Source organism: Bos javanicus, chromosome 2 (genome assembly GCF_032452875.1).
Source record: "Bos javanicus breed banteng chromosome 2, ARS-OSU_banteng_1.0, whole genome shotgun sequence".
Lineage (NCBI taxonomy): Eukaryota > Metazoa > Chordata > Mammalia > Artiodactyla > Bovidae > Bos > Bos javanicus.
Genome location: NC_083869.1, coordinates 133,390,418 through 133,412,832, shown reverse-complemented (window position 1 = coordinate 133,412,832; position 22,415 = coordinate 133,390,418). Strand labels below are relative to the sequence as shown.

General features: G+C 51.9%; 2 protein-coding genes across 6 annotated transcripts; one reads left to right on the top strand and one right to left on the bottom strand.

Moving 5' to 3' along the window:
• Positions 1 to 2,807: 2,807 nt before the first annotated feature.
• Positions 2,808 to 6,464, bottom strand: LOC133234497 (aflatoxin B1 aldehyde reductase member 2-like). Of its 5 annotated transcripts, XM_061395120.1 has the most exons (6): positions 4,995 to 6,056; positions 4,626 to 4,783; positions 4,172 to 4,287; positions 3,510 to 3,606; positions 3,192 to 3,291; positions 2,808 to 3,039 (listed from the first exon to the last, which is right to left on the bottom strand). In XM_061395120.1, the coding sequence occupies exons 2-6, from the start codon at positions 4,702 to 4,704 to the stop codon at positions 3,027 to 3,029; spliced, it is 405 nt and encodes a 134-aa protein (XP_061251104.1). In that variant the 5' UTR covers positions 4,705 to 4,783; positions 4,995 to 6,056; the 3' UTR covers positions 2,808 to 3,026. The 5 variants fall into 5 exon arrangements, 2 of the variants coding, with proteins under 2 accessions (XP_061251104.1, XP_061251114.1); XR_009732161.1 differs by having other exon boundaries at positions 4,168 to 4,406; positions 4,626 to 6,288; XM_061395130.1 differs by having other exon boundaries at positions 2,808 to 3,092; positions 4,626 to 6,055.
• Positions 6,465 to 8,340: 1,876 nt separating this feature from the next.
• Positions 8,341 to 20,158, top strand: LOC133256458 (aflatoxin B1 aldehyde reductase member 3; the record flags this gene model as incomplete). Its single annotated transcript, XM_061431290.1, has 7 exons — positions 8,341 to 8,641; positions 12,111 to 12,298; positions 12,466 to 12,570; positions 13,418 to 13,514; positions 13,733 to 13,832; positions 14,402 to 14,531; positions 17,375 to 20,158. Coding segments are annotated over 7 exons (1,083 nt in total), but the record flags the coding sequence as incomplete, so codon positions are not given.
• Positions 20,159 to 22,415: the final 2,257 nt, after the last annotated feature.

The window sequence follows — 22,415 nt, the reverse complement described above, 5'->3', positions numbered from 1 at the left end:
CAAGGGCCGGCTCCAGGGGCCCTTCCTCAGTGGCCGCCAAGTTTTCTTCCAGCTGCTCCAGCTGCAAGGGAAGACGGCCAGACATCACGCACTGATGCCCCGCAGAGACCCCGTCACACATACCCCCGCCCAGCCCCGCCTCTGCCAAGACCTGGGAGCCAGTATCTGTGTGTGCTCAGTCCCTTGGCCGTGTCTCACTCTGATCCCATGGACTGTAGCCCACCTGGCTCCTCTGTCCATGGAATGTTTCAGGCAAAAATACCGGAGTGGGTTGCCATTTCCTCTTCCAGGGTGTCTTTCCAACTCGGGAATTGAACCCAAGTATCTTGCATTTCCTGCATTGGCAGGCAGATTCTTTACCACTGAGCTGCCAGGAAGCCCCCAGTGTCCATACCCTGCATTATTCCAGAAGGAACTTGCCTTCAAACAGCTCCAAAGCCCTGCCTCCCTAGACACACATGGGCAGGCCTGAGTTCGGGGCCTCCCCTGCTGCTCTGCAGCTGGGCAGGCCTGAGTTACTTACATGACCTCACTAAGCTTCAGGATCCCTTTACTTTGCAGGGTGATTGTGGGGATTAAAATTTTGTAAAGGCTATGGTTTTTCTAGTAGTCATGTATGGATGTGAGAGTTGTACTATAAAGAAAGCTGAGCACCGAAGAATTGATGCTTTTGAACTGTGGTGTTGGAGAAGACTCTTGAGAGCCCCTTGGACTGCAAGGAGATCCAACCAGTCCATTCTAAAGGAGATCAGTCCTGGGTGTTCATTGGAAGGACTGATGTTGAAGCTGAAACTCCAGTCCTTTGGCCACCTGGTGCAAAGAGCTGACTCATTTGAAAACACCCTGATGCTAAGAAAGATTGAGGGCAGGAGGAGAAGGGGACAACAGAGGATGAGATGGTTAGATGGCATCACCGACTCAAGGGACATGGGTTTGGGTGGACTTCGGGAGTTGGTGATGGACAGGGAAGCCTGGTGTTCTGCGGTTCATGGGGTCGCAAAGAGTCGGAAATGGAGTGGGTTGCCATTTCCTTCTCCCGGGGATCTTCCCAACCCAGGGACTGAACCCAGGTCTCCCACATTGCAGGCAGATTCTTTATCATCTGAGCCACTATGCAGCAAAAATTTAAAAACAACTAAAAATGAAGTCATGCAGCTCTCCCACTTCCTGCCTCCTACCTGGAGCTGGCAGTGGTGGTGTGTCCAGCAGAGGGCGACCGAGGTCGCGCCGGGGGTTCTGGCACCATGTGCAGCCTCCAGGGCCTTCCCCACCAAGGCAACGGCCTGGAAGGGGTGCTCCTTCTAGTAGCTGGGCAGGGAGGGAGGGAGGGTGGCACAGGGGTCAGAAGGGGGTTTCCTGCAGGGTGTCAGTCTAAGTGGAGGCTTTACCTCCCTGAGCAGCAGAATGCGTGTGGATTTCTGGGTCCCTCATCATGGCGGTCCCTGCCCAGCGGTGAGACCAGCAGGGATGCAGTGGGCAAGAATCCTTGCATCGCACATGCTCACCAGACACGAACAATACAACCCCCAACGTCAGGACCACATCTGTGTGCCCCGGATCACGGACAGGACAAGTCCTGCTTCCAGTCCTACCTAACTCTGTCCTTGGATCAGCCACCTGCCTTCACTTACCTGCTTGGTGAGGAGACAACCCAAGCCAGCCCCACACGGTGAGCACAAAGTGTAAGACAGATAATGGACCTGCCGTGCTTTCTCAATAGAGCAGAGAAGGTAAAAACCATCAGCCAAGATCCTGGGCTTCCCTGGGGGTGCAGTCAGTAAAGAATCTGCCTGCAATGCGGGATACCTGTGTTCCATCCCTGGGTTGGGAAGACCCCCTGCAGGAGGGCATGGCAGCCCACTCCTGTATTCTTGCCTGGAGAATCCCCATGGACAGAGGAGCCTGGCAGGTTGCAGTCCATGGAGTTGCAAAGAGTTGGACACAACTGAGCGACTAAGCACTGCACAAGGCCCTACAGGGTGGCTTTCTGGAGGTACAGAGGGTAAAAACCTGTCTGCCCCTGCAGGGGACACCGGGTCAATCCCTGGTCTGGGAAGATTCCACACGCACGGGGCAATTAAAGCCCGTGAGCCGCAACTATTGAGCCCTCGGGCACAACTCCTGAAGCCTGTGTGCCCTAGAGCCTGCGCTCCACAGTGAGAGAAGTCGCCACAGTAGAACCTGCTCACCACAAGGCCCTGGCTCTCCACAACTAGAGAAAGCCCCCACCTAGCAACAAAGACCCAAGACAGCAAAAAATGTGAGTTATTTTTTACAGAAAATATCCTCCAGGAGAGAGGCCCAGGCACTGGTGGTGTGACAAGCTCCTTGATACGCTGCTTAAGGAAATGGCTTCTAAACCTGGTCAGACAATCAGAAACTCTGGCGCGGGTGGGCGCCTGGATTAGGGTTTAAATCACACCACTGCACACAGAGGTGGTTCCAAGTATGAGACACTGTGCTGCGTAAAAAGTCCTGGGACATTTCAACAAAATTAGCACTGAAGCTTTGGAGACTTAGCTTCTATAAATCTTGAAAGATGAGCTTCCCAGCAGTCCAAAGATAATGTCTAAATTTGATACATTAAGGAATAGCAATAAAGCATATACGTCAGAGATCCTACAGTCAACGCCAGAGGGAGAGTAAGCTGACAGAGTTTAAAAGCATCACCTCTAAGGAATGTGACTTGGAAAGGGCTTGTTTTAGCTGCGGGCATGTATTACATGGATACTTTTTCAAACTTTAAAAAAATGAAAGGGTAAAAAAAAAGGTAAAAGGGCTGGTCCCAACAGATGTTCAACTATAACTTTGGACATTGATGACAATTTTATTGCCAAGAATTTACAAAACTTAGGCTCAGTGCCCCAGGCGACAGGGCCAGCAGCAAGCTTCAGGGTTCCCCAGTCCCGATGCGAGGTGTCTCCTGCTGCGGTGGGCAGGGGGGAGGCTCTTCGAGGGAGGAGACACAGTCTTGCAGACCCGGGAGAAGGGCCAGAGCTCCACACACTCCCAATCCAGGTCGCCAGTCACTCTGGGAAACTTTAGGGGTGCTGGTTGGGTTCTCAGTAAAGCTGGGCTTGAGGGGTCAAGGTCTGAGCAAGAGGGGAGGCTCTGGAACCCAAAAAAGCAGCCCCAGGGACGCCCCACTTTCAGACTATGGGGCCCCGCCCGTCCTGATGCCCCCAGCTCACCGATTCCTGTAGACCTCTGCCCAGCTGTTCCCGAAGAAGCGGCCCAAGGGCTGTTTCCCGTCCTTGTCCTCATACTGGTACCTGCCGGTCAGCAGGCCTCCTGCGGGAAGGCTGCAGTCAGACCCCCAGGCACTGCCCCCAGAGCCCGCCTGGACCGGAAGTGGGGGTGATGGCGGGGGAACCAGGACGGGCGGAGGTCCTGGCAAAGCCCTCCCCTTCCCAGGTCTGGGGCCAGGCTTCTCCCGGGTCAGGAAGGGGCAGAAACGGGGTCAGGAAGGCCCTCCCGCCCAGGGGAGCCTGTGCCCGCACAGCCCGTACCAGCCAGAGGGTTGTAGGCGTAGAACCGCAGTCCGAAGTGCCGGAGGCAGGGCAGGAGCTCCGTCTCCACCTGCCGGGTGGTGGCGTTGTACATGCCCTGTGGGCAGAAGGGCCAGCTGAGCGGGGCCCGGCCGGGGAGCCCCAGCCTGCTCTCAAAGTCTTCGGTCAAGACCCCCAGGACTCCACATGGTTTCCAAAGTTGCTACTGGTGGACGGGGAGATGGTGCTGGGCCCCAGGAAGGGACGGCGGCCTGGCTCTGCCATCCCACACACATCTGCAGGCACCAACCGTGGGCTGGACCCTGAGCTCTCAAACACACGTGGATCCGGTGAGCTCTCTGCTTCAAGAGATGTCAGAGTTGAGTTGAAAAGACGAAGGCAGAGGATGCGCTCTGTGACCTTGACCAATTTATCTAACTTCTTTGAGCCCCACTTCAGTAATCTTGTCTGGAAAATTCCTTGGACAGAGAAGCCTGGCAGGCTGTAGTCCATGGGGTCACAAAGAGTGGTACACAACTGAGCGCGCGCACACACACACACACACGCGCGGGTGGACACACAGACGGAGCCTCAATCTGCTCAAGGGTAAATCGAGAATGACAATGGTACTCTCTAGTTGGGAATCTCAGAGGACTGATCGGAACTTTGACACACTTACTCACTGAAAGTGAAGGTGTTAGCGGCTCAGTCGTGTCCAACTCTTTGTGACCCCACAGACTGTAGCCAACGGAACCCGGGTCTCCTGTATTGGCAGGCGGACTCTTTACCACTGAACCATCTGCAGAGTGTTTGAGGGCTGCTCATTTGGAATCTTCATTCCTCCAGCACAGTCCCCACCCCTTCCTGATGTTAACTTCAGACCTGAGCTTTAAGAACTTTGGCCCAGCTAGTTCTAGCCTGAAGGAGGGAAGAGGAGGAGGAGTTGGAGAAGAAAAAGCAATTAGAAAAAGACCAACCTAAATGCGCAACAGATGACTGGATAAAGAAGATGTGGTATACATAAACAGTGCAGTATTACTCAGCCAGCAGAAAGAGTGAACTAATGCTACGCACAGCAACGTGCATGGACCGATTTTCACACTAAATGAAGTAAGTCAGAAGGAGAAAGACGAATACCGTGTGTGTGTGTTAGTCGCTCAGTCGTGTCTGACTCTGCGACCCCGTGCACTGCAGCCTGCCAGGCTCCTCTGTCCATGGGATTCTCCAGGCAAGAATACTGGAATGGGTTGCCATTCCCTTCTCCAGACGAATACGATACTGCTTATATATGGAATCTAAAAATATGATTCAATTGAACTTATTTACAAACTAGAAACAGATTCAGAGACAGAAAACAACCTTATTGTTACCAAAGGGGGAAGGGGGGCATAAATCAGGAGTTTGGGATTAACATATAGACTAATATATATATATATATATATATATATATACACACACACACACACACACACACACATATAAAACAGATAACCAACAAGCACCTACTGTATAGCACAGGAAACTATATTCAATATCTTGTAATAACCTATAATGCAAAATAATCTGAAATGTGAAACAAAATCACTTTGGTTATACCTGAAACTAACACAACATTGTAAATCAACTATACTTCAAAAAATTAAAATTGAAAAAGATAATAAGACCAGAGTTGCCTCGACGAGGCAGCCAAGTGACCCAGAAAGAGTGAGGCCCTGAGACGCATGCATGTTCTCGTCTTGTTCCAGATCTACCCTGCCGTGAATCATTTCCCCCTGCGACACCCCAGAGTGAAAGACGGCACAGGGTGCCCACGACGATACTATTAACAGTAACAGCTGATGTGGCCGAGCCCGCACTGTGTGCCTGCCAGCACAGGCTACACGCACTGAGATGGCATCAGACATTAAACCTCCCGCCCTCACACATTAAACCTCCGCCTGGCCACAGCTGCCTGCTCCAACACCCTCAGTGCTGCTAAATGTCACTGCCTTTGCCCACTCACTGCCCACGCCCACAGCCAGGAATGCCCTTTCTCCTCTCACTCCGGGAAAATGGTCAGTTCAAGGTCTGACGTTCCCTTTTCTGAGCATTCTTCTTTGGCCCGTCCCAAGAAGCGGTCCCTCCTCTAGGCTTCCCAGCTGTCTCTAGATGCTGAGCTCCCTGAGTGCGTGAGTGTCGGTTCCCCTTCTGTGGCCTTGGACAGAGGCTGGCACAGAGCAGGCAGTTAGACAGGGTACCTCCCCCACTTCCCCATCCCAGCTACTGCTGGTAGCTCCAGGGCTCCCAGGCGCACCCACCCCGGTGAAGTGGGAGGCACCAGGACTGAACCACGTGCCCGGGCCTCCAGGGAGGAGTCCAGGGCTCAGAACAATGAGGAAACTGGTCCCTGCGGGTTCCAAAGACCGATCTGCAACAGTGCCAGGGAGTGCCAGGGCGATACGGGCGGGACTCCTGCAGATCCGGACCACACCGGGCACCTGAGGGGAAGGGGGCAGGGGCTGCCCAGCGCCAGATCCCGTTTTCAGGGCCCCCTGAGAGGGGCTAGCCAAGTCGTTCCAGGCTAGGTAAGGGTTGCTGAAAGGAGGGAAAAGGAGAGGAAAAGGGTCAAGACTTTTGTACTGTCCAGCTGTCCAGGGCTAATGTGCAAGGGCGCTGGGAAGCCCGGGTTTCACAGAGCTGCGAGGTGGCCAGAGGACTTGGCGTCCCGGGAAGGGGACAAAGCTGTCGGTCCTGAACTTTTATAAACTTAAAACTAGACGCACTGCGTGTGTGCGTGCTCAGTCACTTCAGCCGTGTCTGACTCTCTGTGGCCCTACGTACTGTAACCCACCAGGTTCCTCTGTCCATGGGATTCTCCAAGCAAGAATGCTGAAGTGGGTTGCCATGCCCTTCTCCAGAGGATCGAACCCACATCTCTTACATCTCCTACATCGGCAGGCAGGTTCTTTACCGCTGAGCCACCAGGGAAGCCAAGACTTACTATATGACTCAGCAAAAACTATACCCCAGTAATCTTCATGAACCTACCTACAAAAACCTTTGACCAATACAGTTGACTAACATTAACTCTATTGACTGATTGGCCAGTTTAAGGCCAACTATATGCCTGGATGAAATTCAGTGTGTCATGATGTATTATTCTTGTTATATATCACTGCATTCAATTGGTCAAAGGTTTTTGAAGGTAGGTTCACAAAGATTACTAGGGTGTAGTTTTTGCTGACGGAGAAGGCAGTGGCACCCCACTCCAGTACTCTTGCCTGGAAAATCCCATGGGTGGAGGAGCCTGGTGGGCTGCAGTCCATGGGGTCGCTAAGAGTCGGACACGACTGAGCGACTTAGCAGCAGCAGCAGCAGCAGTTTTTGCTGAGTCATACAGTAAGTGTATTTTAACTTTATAAAAACTCAGCTGTTAAAAAAGTTAAACATGAAAAAAGGTTAAAGATTATATTTATCCTTGTGTTTACCATTTCCAGCACTCTCCATTTTGTGTGTGTGTAAATCCAGCTTTTCTTCCGTCTAAAGTATTTCTCCCAATATTTGCTATAGTGAAGAAGTGAAGTGAAAGTCGCTCAGTTGTGTCCGACTCTTTGCCACTCCATATACTATACAGTCCATGGGATTCTCCAGGTCAGAATACTGGAGTAGGTAGCTGTTCCCTTCTCCCGGGGATCTTCCCAACCCCAAGGATCGAACCCAGGTCTCCCACATTGCAGGCAAATTCTTTACCAGCTGAGCTGCCACCAGGGAAGCCCGGAGTGAAAGCTGGCTACTATAAATTCTCCCTAACCTTTGTCTGAACAAAGTCTTTGCTTTCATTTTTGAAAGGTGTTTTCGTTTGAGTTCTTGCAATACTTGAACACCAGCTTGAGCCTTTAGCAAGTCCCAACAAGAAAACCACAGAGTCAGCCTCTGGGGCCTGCAAGATGGCGGGACAGCCCCAAGGCACCACCCCTAGGCTAAGACCACATTTTAGGATCTTCAGTTCAGTTGCTCAGTCGTGTCCGACTCTTTGCAACCTCACGGACTGCAGCATGCCAGGCCTCCTTGTCCATCACCAACTCCCGGAGTTTACTCAAACTCATGTCCATTAAGTCGGTGATGCCATCCAACCATCTCATCCTCTGTCATCCCCTTCTCCTCCCGTCTTCAATCTTTCCCAGCATCAGGGTCTTTTCAAATGAGTCAGTTCTTCGAATCAGGTGGCCAAAGAATTGGAGTTTCAGCTTCAGCATCAGTCCTTCCAATGAATATTCAGGACTGATTTCCATTAGGATTGACTGGTTTTATCTCCTTGCAGTACAAGGGACTCTCAAGAGTCTTCTCCAACACCATAGGTTAAAAGCATCAATTCTTCAGTGCTCAGCTTTTTTTTATCGTCCAACTGTCACATCCATACATGACTCATGGGAAAACCATAGCCTTGACTAGACTGACCTTTGTTGGCAAAGTAATGTCTCTGCTTTCTAATATGCTGTCTAGGTTGGTCATAGCTTTTCTTCCAAGGAGCAAGCTTCTTTTAATTTCATGGCTGCAATAACCATCTACAGTGATTTTGGAGCCCCCCAAAATAAAGTCTGTCACATTATTTAGGATCTTCAACCCTTAGGAAACGCCCCTGCCTAGGGATCCCGGGTAGGGGGCGCTTTGTGTGGGGCGGGGCCAACACGCTCACGTCGCCCCGCCCCCGAGCGCTCCGCCCCCTGCCCGGTGGGCGGGGCCCACGCCCACCCCTCCCTAAAGTGCCCGTCCTCACCGCGTTGCCCGCGGTAGGGCGCTTTGTAGGGGTCGGGGCTACACGCGTCATTTAGCTCCGCCCCCTGTCGAGTGGGCGTGGCCCACCTCTCCTTAAAGCGCCCGCCCTGACCTCGTTGTTTTCAGGTGCGTTCGGCTTCGGGGCGGCTGTGTTGCCCATCCCCTCGCCATGGCCCAGCCACAGTCGTACCCACGGGGTGTCCCGACCCGGCCTGCCACTGTCTTGGGCGCCATGGAAATGGGGCGCCGCATGGACGTGCCCAGTAGCGCTGCGGCCGTGCGCGCCTTCCTGGAGCGCGGCCACACCGAGATCGACACGGCCTTCGTGTACGCCGACGGCCAGTCCGAGAGCATCCTGGGCGGCCTGGGGCTCGGGCTGGGCGGCAGCGGCTGCAAAGGTAACGCCTGGCCCCCCGGACCTCAGCACCGTGACCGCCCCCGAGCCATGCACTGGCCGCGGCTGGGATCGACCGCCTTGTCCACCTTGCTGGGACGCCCACCTCCCCTGGCCTCCCCGCAGCTCTGTGAAACCCCCGCTTCCCAGCGCCCTTGCACTTCAGCCCGGACAGCCAGACACTTGGTCTTGACTTTTCCTCTCATTTTCCCTCCCTCTCAGTAACGTCCCGACAGTGGCAGAGCCTGGAATGACTTGACTAGCCCCTCTCAGGGGGCCCTGAAAACGGAATCTGGCGCTTGGCAGCCCCCCTTCCCCCTTTCCCCTCCCCCGCAGGTGCCCCTTACGGTCCGATCTGCGATCTGCAGGAGTCCTGCCCTTATTGCCCTGGCACTCCCTGGCACCGTTGCAGATCAGTCTTTGGAACCAGCGGGGACCGGCTTCCTCATTGCTCTGAGCCCTTACCTCCTCCCTGGAGCCCTGGCTGCGCGGTTCTGTCCGCAGTGTCTCCCACTTCACCAGGGCTTCGTTGGTGCCCCAGATGGTAAAGAATTTGCCCGCAATACAGAGACCTGGGTTCTGTCCCTGGGTCGGGAAGATTCCCTGGAGAAGGGCATGGCAACCCACTCCAGTGTTCTTACCTGGAGAGTCCCTGTGGACAGAGAAGCCTGGCAGGCTACAGTTCATGGGGTGGCAAAGAGTGGGACAGGAGTGAGTGCCTAACACTTTAACTTTTCCACTTCACTCCTGGGAGCAACAGGAGCTATCAGCATTAGCTGGGATACGGGTGTGGGGGAGGAACCCTGTCTAACTGCCGCATCTGTGCCAGCCTCTGTCTGAAGCCATAGAAGAGGAATCGACAGTCACCCAATCCAGGGAGCTCAGAGTCTAGAGAGAGCTGGGGAGCCCAGAAGAGGGACCCCTTCCCAGAAAGGGCCAAAGAAGAATGCTCAGAAAAGGGAACATCAGACCTTGAACTGACACTTTTCCAGAAGAGGAGAAAGGGCTTTCCTGGCAGTGGGTGTGAGCAGTGAATGTGCAAAGGCAATGAGGTTTGGCAGTGCTGAGGGTACTGGAGCAGGCAGTGGAGCCAAGCGGAGGTTATTGTATGGGCCCAGGGGAAGGTCCCCCACCAGTCTGATGCCATCTGAAGTGCTTACTATGTGCCAGGCAGGCACATACTGAGGGCTCAGCAGCACTGGCTGATACTGTTGGTGGTCGTGTGGTTGTAGTAACAGTAGATGCCGTTAGCAGCCTGTGCCGCCTTTCACTCTGGGGTGTCTCAGGGAGAAATGATTCACGGCAGGGTAGATCTGGAACAAGACGAGAACATGCATGGGTCTCAGAGCCGCACTCTTTCTAGGTCACTTGGCTGCCTCGCATGACAATTCTGGTCTTATTATTTTTTTTAATTTTAATTGAAGTGTAGTTGATTTACAATGTTGAGTTAACTTCAGGTGTACAGCAAAGGGATTTAGTTTTATATATATATATATATATATATATATATATATTTCAGATTCTTTTCCATCATAGATTATTATAAGATATTGAGTGTAGTTCCTTTGCTTTACAGTAGGTCCTTGTTGGCTATCTATTTTTATAAATATTGCTTGCTCCATCACTAAATTGTGTCCAGCTCTTTGCAACCCCATGGACTATAGCCTCCAGGCTCCTTCCTCTACCCCTGGGATCTTCCTGGCGAGAATACTGGAGTGGGTTGCCATTTCCTTTTCCAGGGGATCTTCCTGATCCAGGGATCAAACCTGTGTCCCCTACATTGGCTGGTGGATTCTTTACCACTAAGCCACCTGGGAGTCCCCATTTTCTATATATTATTGTATATGTTAATCCCAAACTCCTAATTTATCACCCCCTTCCCTCTTTGGTAACCATAAGTTTGTTTTCTGTCCGTGAGTCTATTTCTGCTTTGTAAATATATTCATTTATATAATTTTTTTTAGATTTCACATGTAAGCGGTATCATATTTGTCTTTCTCTAACTTACTTAGTATGACAATTTCTAGGTCCTTCCATGTTATTGTAAACGGCATCATTTCACTCTTTTCTGATGGCTGAGGAATATCCCATTGTATATACATACCACATTTGTTTATCCATTAATCTGTCATAGGCATTTACATTGGTCTTATTTCTGATTACTTTTCTTCTGCAGCACCTCCTCTTCCCTCCTTTAGGCTGGAACCAGCTGGGCTAGAGTTCTTAAATCTCAGATTTGAAGTTAATGTCAAGAAGGGGTGTGGGCCAAAGAGGAGGAGGTGGTGGAATGGAAAATTCCAAATGAGTAGGCCTTCAGCCCTCCAGCCTGATCTCTCCCATCTCAAGGGGTCTGGCCTGCTGAGGTGACTTTCTAAGAGTAAACAGCGCAGAAAGGGCTTTCTTCTCAGCCGTTAGCTTGCTCATCTGATGAGGAGAAAGGTATTTAACTCCTTCCTGAGTCACACAGGTAGCACGACACTGGCCTTTTCTCAGTTGGATGCTTCTCTGACAGAAATATAATCCTTCCCTGGGCCCCCAGTTGAGGCCTCTTGCTTCTCTTTCCTGAATTCCTGCCACAGTCTCCTTGCCATTTTCCCTGTTTCCAGACCTGTGCCCGAGGCTCTTCGTGTTTCATTCGGAGTCATCGTTCAAAACTGCAAAGCTGACCCCTTAGCTTGCTGGCTGGAAGTGTTCAGAGTTGCCCTGTGGTCCCCTAAGGGGTGCCCTCAGGGCGCTTTGCATGTCTCTGGTCTGTGGCCCCTTCTCTTGTCTCATGTACCCCCAGACCTGGTATTTTAGGTCCGTGGGATCTCAGGCATGACTCCTCAAAGCCATGTTCTTGTCCCAGGGTAGCCTTTGACTCCTCTTGGAGATGCAAAGCCTTGGAAAGCCTTCCCTGAATTCTCAGGGCTCCTCTCCCCTGCCCCTGCGTGTCCTGACCTCACTTACTCTGTGGTGCCCCCTTAGACTGTGGGTCCTTGAGGGCAGGGATCCAGGGTTGGCATTCATCTTCCAACCCGAAGTGCCAGGCATGGCACACCTAGCTGTCTGGTAAGTAGTCACTGTAGTGATAACGTTAGCAACTCATGATGAGCAAGTGTGTCAAAGTTGTGATCAATCCTCAGGGCCTCCCAACCAAACAGTACCATTAACACTCTCAATTTACAGTTGAGAAAATTGAGACTCTGTGTGTGTTTGTGTGGTGTGTGCACACACACGCATGTGCGTGCTCAGTCATGGCCAGCTCTTTGTGATCCCAGGGACTGTAGCCTGCCAGGCTTCTCTGTCCCTGAGATTTTCCGGGCAAGAATACTGGCGTGGGGCTCAGAGAGGTTGAATAATTTGGTCAAGGTCATAGAGCTGGTATTGGCAGAGCTGAGGTATGAACCCAGGCCTGCCTCTTAACCATTAACCCTAGATCCTCTCCAATGATTGGTAAGTTGACCTGAACTTCTATTTTTCTCATCCCAAAGTAAAAATTGCTACCAAGGCCAATCCATTGGAAGAAAACTCCCTGAAGCCCGACAGCCTCCGGTCCCAGCTGGAGACGTCCCTCCAGCGGCTGCGGTGCCCCTGCGTGGACCTGTTTTACCTGCACCTGCCGGACCACGGCACCCCTGTGGAGGAGACGCTGCGCGCCTGCCACCAGCTGCACCAGGAGGTGAGGGCGGCCCTGACTCCCCACCCTGGCCTGTCGGTGCCCAGAGAGCAGAGGCTCTGGGGCTGCCCCAGAGCAGAGCAGGGGACGGACCCCACGCCCAGGGTCCCAATCCCCGGGACTGGCGTTCTGGGCTGCGGGGGAGTCTGACCATGGCCTCTCCCCCGCAGGGCAAGTTCGTGGAGCTCGGCCTGTCCAACTATGCCGCCTGGGAGGTGGCCGAGATCTGTACCCTGTGTAGGAGCAACGGCTGGATCCTGCCCACCGTGTACCAGGTGAGGCCCGGTCCGCAGAGGCCCGTCTCCAGGGCACCTGCGACCCCAGGTCCTCTTGCGCCCCCTGCCCTCTCCAGAGCAGCCACTCCCCTGCTCCCAGCCTGTAGACGACCCCCGGGGGCCATCTGGCTGGCCATGGGCGCCCGCCCTCAGGCCCTGGCCCCGCTTCCTGCCTGCTTCTGGCTCTGCGGTCAGCCCGAACTCGCCTCCCCCTTCCCCCTGGCAGGAGTGCCCGGGCGTCACTTAGATACCTCTTCCTCTGGAGGCCTTTTCCGACAGCCCAGTGGGTCCTCCAGTCTCCAGACCCCACCTTTATGCATTGAGCGAGCATTTCTGAGAATCCGCCGTGATCACAGAAGCCGCCTCTATGTGATCATCTGTTCTGTCTTTTTTGTTTGTTTATTTGGCTGCCTCGGATCTTAGCTGCCTCATACGGACCTTGCATTGTGTCCCACGGACTCTCTAGTTGCGGCTCTCGGGCTTAGTTGCCCAACCAGGGATCAGACTCGGGTCCCGTGCATTGCAAGGTGGATTCTTAACCACTGAACCATCAGGAGAGTCCACTCCGCTTTGTTTTTAACTCGACTCTGACATCTCTTGAAGCAGAGAGCTCACCGGATCCACGTGTGTTTGAGAGCTCAGGGTCCAGCCCACGGTTGGTGCCTGCAGATGTGTGTGGGATGGCAGAGCCAGGCCGCCGTCCCTTCCTGGGGCCCAGCACCATCTCCCCGTCCACCAGTAGTGACTTTGGAAACCATGTGGAGTCCTGGGGGTCTTGACCGAAGACTTTGAGAGCAGGCTGGGGCTCCCCGGCCAGGCCCCGCTCAGCTGGCCCTTCTGCCCACAGGGCATGTACAACGCCACCACCCGGCAGGTGGAGACGGAGCTCCTGCCCTGCCTCCGGCACTTCGGACTGCGGTTCTACGCCTACAACCCTCTGGCTGGTACGGGCTGTGCGGGCACAGGCTCCCCTGGGCGGGAGGGCCTTCCTGACCCCGTTTCTGCCCCTTCCTGAGCTGGGAGAAGCCTGGCCCCAGACCTGGGAAGGGGAGGGCTTTGCCAGGACCTCCGCCCGTCCTGGTTCCCCCACCATCACCCCCACTTCCGGTCCAGGCGGGCTCTGGGGGCAGTGCCTGGAGGTCTGACTGCAGCCTTCCCGCAGGAGGCCTGCTGACCGGCAGGTACCAGTATGAGGACAAGGACGGGAAACAGCCCTTCGGCCGCTTCTTTGGGAACAGCTGGGCAGAGGTCTACAGGAATCGGTGAGCTGGGGGCGTCAGGACGGGCGGGGCCGGAGGGTCCCCATAGTCTGAAAATGGGGAGTCCCTGGGGCTGCTTTCCTTTCAAGGCCTTCCCTTGCTGCCTGGACCTAGCTCTCTTGATTCCTGGAGGAATTAGGAAACCCTCTGTAAGGCTTCGTTTTGTTTTCTTGGGACCTCCGTGAGGAATGCCGACCCCTGGGCCTTATGGCCAACCTTCCAAATCGTAACTCATGCCTAAGAAGTGCTGATCACCTGCCAAGGGGGAAAGACAGGGCTCCGGGTGGAGGAACAGGAGGCCTGGGGCCGGGCTGTGCCCCTGTCCTGGCTTCCTGTTACTCCACGTAAAGTAAGGGCAGGTTTGAATTCTTAAGAGTAGAGACATCCTTGAAGTCTCTGGTGAGGGAGCCAGCGTCCTGGGTGGTTCTGTTGCCCAAAAAAGCAGGAGACCCCCTGCTTGAGGGGACCCTGGCCCCTCCGTGCTACAGGGGCTCCCTGGGTGGACTCTTAGGCAGTGGCCCCCTGTGTGACCCTGTGGTCCTGACCCCGTGCTACCGTCCCCTCCTGTCCAGCTACTGGAAGGAGCACCACTTCAAGGGCATCGCCCTGGTGGAGAAGGCCCTTCAGGCTGCGTATGGCACCAGCGCCCCCAGCATGACCTCAGCCGCCCTCCGGTGGATGTACCACCATTCCCAGCTCCAGGTAACCTGTCCCCCCGCACCCCCCACAATATCCCTGGACGCCCTGCCCCTGCTCTCTTTGAGGAGCCAGCATGACTTCTAAGTCGTTTTTCCCTCTGAAATCTCTCTCTGGTCCAGTTCTCAGGCAGCCTTCCTGTTGTTCTGGGTAGCTGCCGAAGAACCAGGCCCTGTCGTGAGGGCTTTACAAGCATGGATTGAATGATTGCTTAGGCCTGATGAAGTGGGATATTCCAGTTTTACCAATGAGCAAACAGCTGTGAACGGGAGAGAAAGTTATAGTCACGGACTTGATCTACATCCCGCTGGTCCTGTTCCTCTGGAGTAGTGGGGGTTCCCTCTCTTTGGTGTCCCCTGTCTTCCTGGCTAACACTTTTCTCCAGCTGCAGCCATACACAGTTGCATAGTCTCCGGCATGTATACAGCAGGTTTTCAGTAAATGGGAGTTAGGAGCTTTGTGTAATTTCTCATTCCCATAAGCACAGTGAAAACTGAGATCTGAGACTCTGGGCTTACAAAGCTAAACCAGGTTCGCACAGCTGCTGAGTGGCAGAACCGGGCTCTGAACTGAGGTCTGAACGAGGACGAACATCGTGGCAGCAGAGGAAAGAAGACAGGATTCGGGTCACATAGTTACGAATGTTGAAGGCACCGAAAGTGCTTTGTACAACTATTGATCGCTTATGGTGAACAATGTCGGCTTCCTGATCTCCGAAGAAGAAGACTTAGCTTAGGGACCAGGGACCAGGCTTGATCACTCACAGCCTTTGTGTAGCAGAAGTTTATTACAGTGAGAAAGGACAAAGAAAGCTTCTGACACAGACATCAGAAAGGGTTAGAGAGTGCCCCATTCGCTAGTTTTATCGAGGCCTTATATACTTTTACCAGACCCACTCCCACAATATACATTAACAACAGAAAGGTCTTAGCAGACCCACTCCCACTTCACATAAACAGGATTAGTCAGAAGGTTCTTCTCAAAAGGAGAAACATGTCCTCCAGCAAGATACCTTGTTGTTATACAATCCTTCCCTGGTGGCTCAGACGGTAAAGCATCTGCCTACAATGCGGAAGACTGGGGTTCGATCCCTGGGTCGGGAGGATCCTCTGGAGAAGGATATGGCAACCCACTCCAGTAGTCTTGGCTGGAAAATCCTATGGATGGAGGAGGGTGGTAGGTTACAGTCCATGGGGTGGCAAAGAGTCGGACACGACTGAGCGATTTCACTTCACTTCACTTCAGTTCAGTCGCTCAGTCGTGTCCGACTCTTTGCGACCTCACGGACTGCAGCACGCCAGGCCTCCCTGTCCATCGCCAGCTCCCGGACTTTACCCAAACTCATGTCCATTGAGTCGGTGATGCCATCCAACCATCTCATCCTCTGTCGTCCCCTTCTCCTTCTGCCTTCAATCTTTCCCAGCATCAGGGTCTTTTCAAATGAGTCACTTCTTCGCATCAGGTAGCCAATTATTGGAGCTTCAGCTTCAGCAGCACTCCTTCCAACGAACACTCAGGACTGATCTCCTTTAGGATGGACTGATTGGATCTCCTTGCAGTCCAAGGGACTCTCAAGAGTCTTCTCTAACACCACAGTTCAAAAGCATCAATTCTTCAGTGCTCAGCTTTCTTTATAGTCCAGCTCTCACATCCACACATGACTACTGGAAAAACCATAGCCTTGACTAGACGGACCTTTGTTGGCAAAGTAATGTCTCTGCTTTTTAATATGCTATCTAGGTTGGTCATAACTTTCCTTCCAAGGAGCAAGCATCATTTAATTTCATAGCTACAGTCACCATCTGCAGTGATTTTGGAGCCCAAAAGAATAAAGTCTGACACTGTTTCCCCATCTATTTCCCATGAAGTGATGGGACCAGATGCCATGATCTTCGTTTTCTGAATGTTGAGCTTTAAGCCAACTTTTTCACTGTCCTCTTTCACTTTCATCAAGAGGCTCTGTAGTTCCTCTTCACTTTCTGCCATAAGGGTGGTGTCATCTGCATTTCTGAGGTTATTGATATTTCTCCCGGCAATCTTGATTCCAGCTTGTGTTTCTTCCAGTCCAGCGTTTCTCATGATGTACTCTGCATATAAGTTAAATAAGCAGGGTGACAATATACAGCCTTGACGAACTCCTTTTCCTATTTGGAACCAGTCTGTTGTTCCATGTCCAGTTCTAACTGTTGCTTCCTGACCTGCATATAGGTTTCTCAAGAGGCAGATCAGCTGGTCTGGTATTCCCGTCTGTTTCAGAATTTTCCACAGTTGATTGTGATCCACACAGTCAAAGGCTTTGGCATAGTCAATAAAGCAGAAATAGATGTTTTTTGGAACTCTCTTGCTTTTCGATGACCCAGCAGATGTTGGCAGTTTGATCTCTGGTTCCTCTGCCTTTTCTAAAACCAGCTTGCACATCCGGAATTTCATGGTTCACGTATCGCTGAAGCCTGGCTTGGAGCGTTTTGAGCATTACTTCACTAGCGTGTGAGACGAGTGCAGTTGTGCGGGAGTCTGAGCGTTCTTTGCCTTAGTACAGAGCTTCCGATGAGTTGTTCTGTTGTGTAATCACTAGCTCTGGGCTTAAAGAAACTAAGGTCTAATGTGGCTAAGACTAAGGAATGTGAAAAAAAGTTTGTCCTTTTCTCCTGCTGAGAGCCCCAGACCCCTTTCTCCTCGCTGGGGACCCTGGACTTCTTATCACTCTACCTGAGAATGAACCTTCTCACTGTGTAGGTGTAAAGAGTGTGCCCAACCCCAGGCCTTGGCAGGGGCGGGGCTGGGCGGGGGTGTGTGACGGGGTCTCTGTGGGGCATCCGTGTGTGACGTCTGGCCGTCTCCCCTTGCAGGGCGCCCACGGGGACGCGGTCATCCTGGGCATGTCCAGCCTGGAGCAGCTGGAAGAGAACTTGGCGGCCACTGAGGAAGGGGCCCTGGAGCCGGCCGTCGTGCAGGCCTTTGACCAGGCCTGGCGCCTGGTCGCCCACGATTGTCCCAGCTACTTCCGCTAGGCTCCTACCCGGATCAGGCGCCGAAGGTTTCTTCCTTTTCTGTCGCCTCTTCTGCTCTCTCCCTGGCCGGTCTCTGCCTTAAGCTGATTTCGCGTGGTCTTTCTCCATCGTCTGGATCCACGGTTATTTTTCCAGCCACTGCCTCACCTTGGGCTGAGCCCCTTGGGCATTTCGCATCTGAATAAAGCCGACACTAGACCTGCCTGTAGCCCAGTCATGAGCAGACCCCGCAGGCTTCTCTCCTCAGCTGTTGGGACTTGTCCCCTCCCTGCCTGGGCCTTCCTGCCTGAGGGGTGGACCTGCGAGCTGGAGCCACCTCGGGGCAGAGGCAGCGGGGTGCGGGGGTGGCTGCAGGCGGTCCTCACGTGCCCACGTGTCAGAGGGAAAGAGGGCTGTCCACCCTGACATGGATTTTCTCTCTGAATTATCTCACTGAATACTCAGAAAGGGAATAATTTGGACAAAAACCTTCCAAAAAGGATAAAAACCCCCAAGATGCTGTGGGACATTTTAACGCAGTCGTTTCATCGGTGGCTTTAAAAGAAGGGAGAAAAGTGGGACTTTCTGGAGGTCCAGTGGTTAAGACTCTGCGCAGGGGGTGCAGGTTCGATTCCTGCTTGGGAAGTGAAGACCGCACACACTGCGGGGCCCACCCCTCTAAAAACAGAAGCAGTGCCTTTACTACTAGCTGAAGCCGCCTGTCGTCTGCTCATCCACAGATTCTCAGCTCTGCTGCTGCACCTCCCTCTGTTAGCACGGGCCTGGGCAGCCAGGACCCCAGTTTCTCTCAGCAAATCCCTGCTCCAAGTAGGAGGCACCCAAGGCTGGAGAAGAAATGAAATCCGAGGTCTGGTTGTTTCTGTTAGAACATCACGCCCTGGGCGAGGGATGTGAGCCAAGCAGCAGGAGCAGGCAGCACCGGAACCCGTCGCTCAAGTGACGACAGGGGCTCAACTTGGAAATGCAGCCAAATCCACCAATCAGAGGCTCCTTAGTCCAAAGAAAGGCCCTGCTTGCCATCTAGAAGGAGACACTGCAGATACAGTTCGATTATTTGGAACTTTCCTTTGTAATAAAATGAATGCTTCCCCGAATGGGGTAGTCACCCTGCTTGTGTGATCAGCCACCGTTGCCCAGCAAGCCACCCCAAAACTGAGTTACTTAAGATAACAAAATCTGAAATTGACCTAAGAAGATTCAATTCAATTTCTATCAAAACCCTGCTAGATTTTTTCTTACAGACACTGACAAAATCATTTTTAAATTCACATTTGAAATTCAAGGGATACAGAATTGCCAAAACAAGCAAGGGCAAAGTCCCCCAGTCCCTGATGTCAGAGCTTACTACGAAGCTACAGAAATGAAAACCAGCATGGGACTGGCCCAAGGACAGACACAGAGACTGATGGAGCACACTGGAGAGTCCAAAAGTAAATCCATAAGAGTGTGAAAGCAGAAATCGTCCAAACAGTCCAACAGCTGATGAACGCATAAGTTAAAAGTGGCACGTCCGTACCAGGGAATGTCACTCAGCCAGTGAAGTGATGAAATGCCTGTAATATGGGTGAACCTGTTTCACTGTAAGCTTTACTTACATTTTAAGTTCAAAAGTTTTGTCAGCAAATCAGTTGTTGCACATAAGCAATTTTGATTTTTTATAATTATTTGTCTTAATTTCAATATACAGTTAATGAAATAGAAACAGTAAAGAAAGTAACTCTACGCATATCACCAAATTGGGCTGACCAACATCCCGACTTGACCGCTGCTGCAAAGTCCCCTGTTAACAGCAATATGGAGTCTCAGCTGGGACAGGGTCCCAGGCAGCGAGTCCATCCCACAGGCGAGACTTCAGATTGCGGTTTCGGGGCCCCGCTTATAATTCCAGGGCGCAAACCGACACGCAAAGCGCAGTTCCGGTTTTCCTTTTACAACGCTGTTTGTCTCCTTTGTGAGCCGTGGGACTTCTTAGACCCGGGGCCTGGCTAGGCCTTCAGGGGCTTAAGAGATTCCAAGACCTCCTCCCCTTCTTCCCTAAAGTGCTGCCTGACTTGCTGTGCTTGCAGGCGGGCACAGAATCCTGCAGTGTCCATGCAGGTCAGAAGCAAGTCAGAAGCCTGGTCTCCTGCTTCTGGAGCCTGAACAAGACTACCTCCCTTTTAATTTCCCTAACAGAACCCTGAAGGTGATACCCGAAGTAAAAGATGACAGTTCCAAAAGGTCTCATATTATATGATCTGATTTTTGTGGCATGTCTAGAATGGGGAAATCTACTAGAGACAGAAACTAGACTTGTGGTTCCCTGGGGCTGAGAGATGGGTTGGAGATGAGCTGCTAATGAATACAGGTTTCCTTTGGGGGTGATGAAAATGGAGGAACTGGAGATTAACTGTTAATGAGTACAGGTTTCTTTTGCTGTTCAGTTGCTAAGTCGTGTCTGACTCTTTGCGACCCCGTGGACTGCAGCACGCCGGGCTTCCCTGTCTTTCACTATCTCCCGGAGTTTACTCAAACTAATGTGCCTTGAGTAGGTGATATTTCTTCTGGGGGTGATGAAAATGCTTTAAATTTGATTGTGATGGTTGTACAACGCTGAATACACCAAAAACAAAACAAAAACACTATGCTTTGTGACGTGTTCTTTTTTAAAGAATTGTAATTGTTTTTGGCTGTGCTGGGTCTTTGTTGCTGCACAGGGTTTTCTCTGGTTGCAGGTGGTGGGGGCTGTTCTTCGCCGAGGCGCTTGGGCCTCTCCCTGCAGTGACTTCTCTCGATGCAGGGTACGGCTCTAGGCCACACAGGCTTCAGCAGTGGGCTCCCTAGTTGCCGCCCATGGGCTCGGCTGCTCCTCGGCATATGGACTCTTTCTGGACCAGGAACTGAACCTGTGTTCCAGTGGTTCGGAGTCCGAGAGCTATAGGGTGAGTAGGGGTGGGCACTTCTGCCTCATATGGGGTCAGGAGGCCTGCTGCTGATGATCAGCAGGGCTTTTGGCAACAGTTACAAAGGGGCTCAGTCAGCTTCAGACGTGACCTTGGTTCTGGCCTCCGTATCTGTGGCCTTGGTACAAGGCCTCACGGCTGTGGCCTTGGGGCAGGACTCCACAGAATTGTTTGTGTGAGGTGCAGCTGTGTGTGTGTGATATGTTTGTGTGATGTGATGGTTAGAAGCATTCATGATACCTAGGGATTGCCTCCGTAACTTCAGCAGAAAGCATTAAGGGGGACAGCTGATATTCCAAAGCCTTCGAAGTCCAGGAATTGTAGCAGCACCACTTACAGGGGAGAAAATGTACCCTTACAGTACTTTTGGTAACTTACGGTTACCAAAGGGGAAAGGCGGGGGGGGATAAACTAGGAGTCTGGGATTAACACATACACGCTGCCACGTATGGAACAGATCATCGGAAAGGACCTACAGTATATAGGGAACTGCACTTTGTATTTTGTAATAACCTATAAGAGAAAAGAATCTGAAAAAGAACAGATGTAAGAGTTGAATAAAGCATTTCCCAACTCCTATAAAACAAATTCTTAGCTCCTGGTCCCCAGACATGAAGGATAAACACTCACACTGTCATGGCCTGAGAAGAGCACAGTGTAACCGGAAATTCTGGTAAATCTCTGTATAAGGTTATCAGATAAACATCTAAATGTGAAAAGAGGCTCCTAAAGTGAAAAAAAAAAAAAAAAAGATGTGAAAGTGATCTCAGTTCAGTTCAGTCGCTCAGTCGTGTCCGACTTTGCAACCCCATGAATCGCAGCATGCCAGGCCTCCCTGTCCATCACCATCTCCAGAGTTCACCCAAACTCATGTCCATCGAGTCAGTGATACCATCCAGCCATCTCATCCTCTGTCGTCCCCTTCTCCTCCTGCCCCCAATCCCTCCCAGCATCAGAGTCTTTTCCAATGAGTCAACTCTGCGCATGAGGTGGCCCAAGTATTGGAGTTTCAGCTTCAGCATCAGTGCTTCCAATGAACACCCAGGACTGATCTCCTTTAGGATGGACTGGTTGCATCTCCTTGTAGTCCAAGGGACTCTCAAGAGTCTTCTCCAACACCACAGTTCAAAAGCATCAATTCTTCAGCGCTCAGCTTTCTTTATAGTCCAACTCTCACATCCATACATGACCACTGGAAAAACCATAGCCTTGGCTAGACAGACCTTTGTTGGCAAAGTAATGTCTCTGCTTTTGAATATGCTAACTAGGTTGGTCATAACTTTCCATCCAAGGAGTAAGCGTCTTTTAAGTTCATGGCTGCAATCACCATCTGCAGTGATTTTGGAGCCCCAAAACATAAAGTCTGACACTGTTTGCACTGTTTCCTCATCTATTTCCCATGAAGTGATGGGACTGGATGCCATGATCTTCATTTTCTGAATGTTGAGCTTTAAGCCAACTTTTTCACTCTCCTCTTTCACTTTCATCAAGAGGCTTTTGAGTTCCTCTTCACTTTCTGCCATAAGGGTGGTGTCATCTGCATTTCTGAGGTTACTGATATTTCTCTGGGCAATCTTTATTCCAGCTTGTTCTTCTTCCAGCCCAGCATTTCTCATGATGTACTCTGCATATAAGTTAAATAAGCAGAGTGACAATATACAGCCTTGACATACTCCTTTTCCTATTTGGAACCAGTCTGTTGTTCCATGTCCAGTTCTAACTGTTGCTTCCTGACCTGCATATAGGTTTCTCAAGAGGCAGGTCAGGTGGTCTGGTATTCCCATCTCTTTCAGAATTTTCCACAGTTGATTGTGATCCACACAGTCAAAGGCTTTGGCATAGTCAATAAAGCAGAAATAGATGTGTTTCTGGAACTCTTTTGCTTTTTCGATGATCCAGCAGATGTTGGCAATTTTACCTCTGCTTCCTCTGCCTTT

Coding starts and splice junctions, on each gene's coding strand:
- LOC133234497 (XM_061395120.1), bottom strand. CDS start 4,704: ATGGACAGAGGAGCCTGGCAGGCTGCAGTGCACGGGGTCGCAGAGTCA. Junction 3,607..4,171: donor CGCTAACACCTTCACTTTCA/GTGAGTAAGTGT, acceptor TTCTGCCCACAG/GGCATGTACAACGCCACCAC. Junction 3,292..3,509: donor CGCCTACAACCCTCTGGCTG/GTACGGGCTGTG, acceptor GCCTTCCCGCAG/GAGGCCTGCTGACCGGCAGG.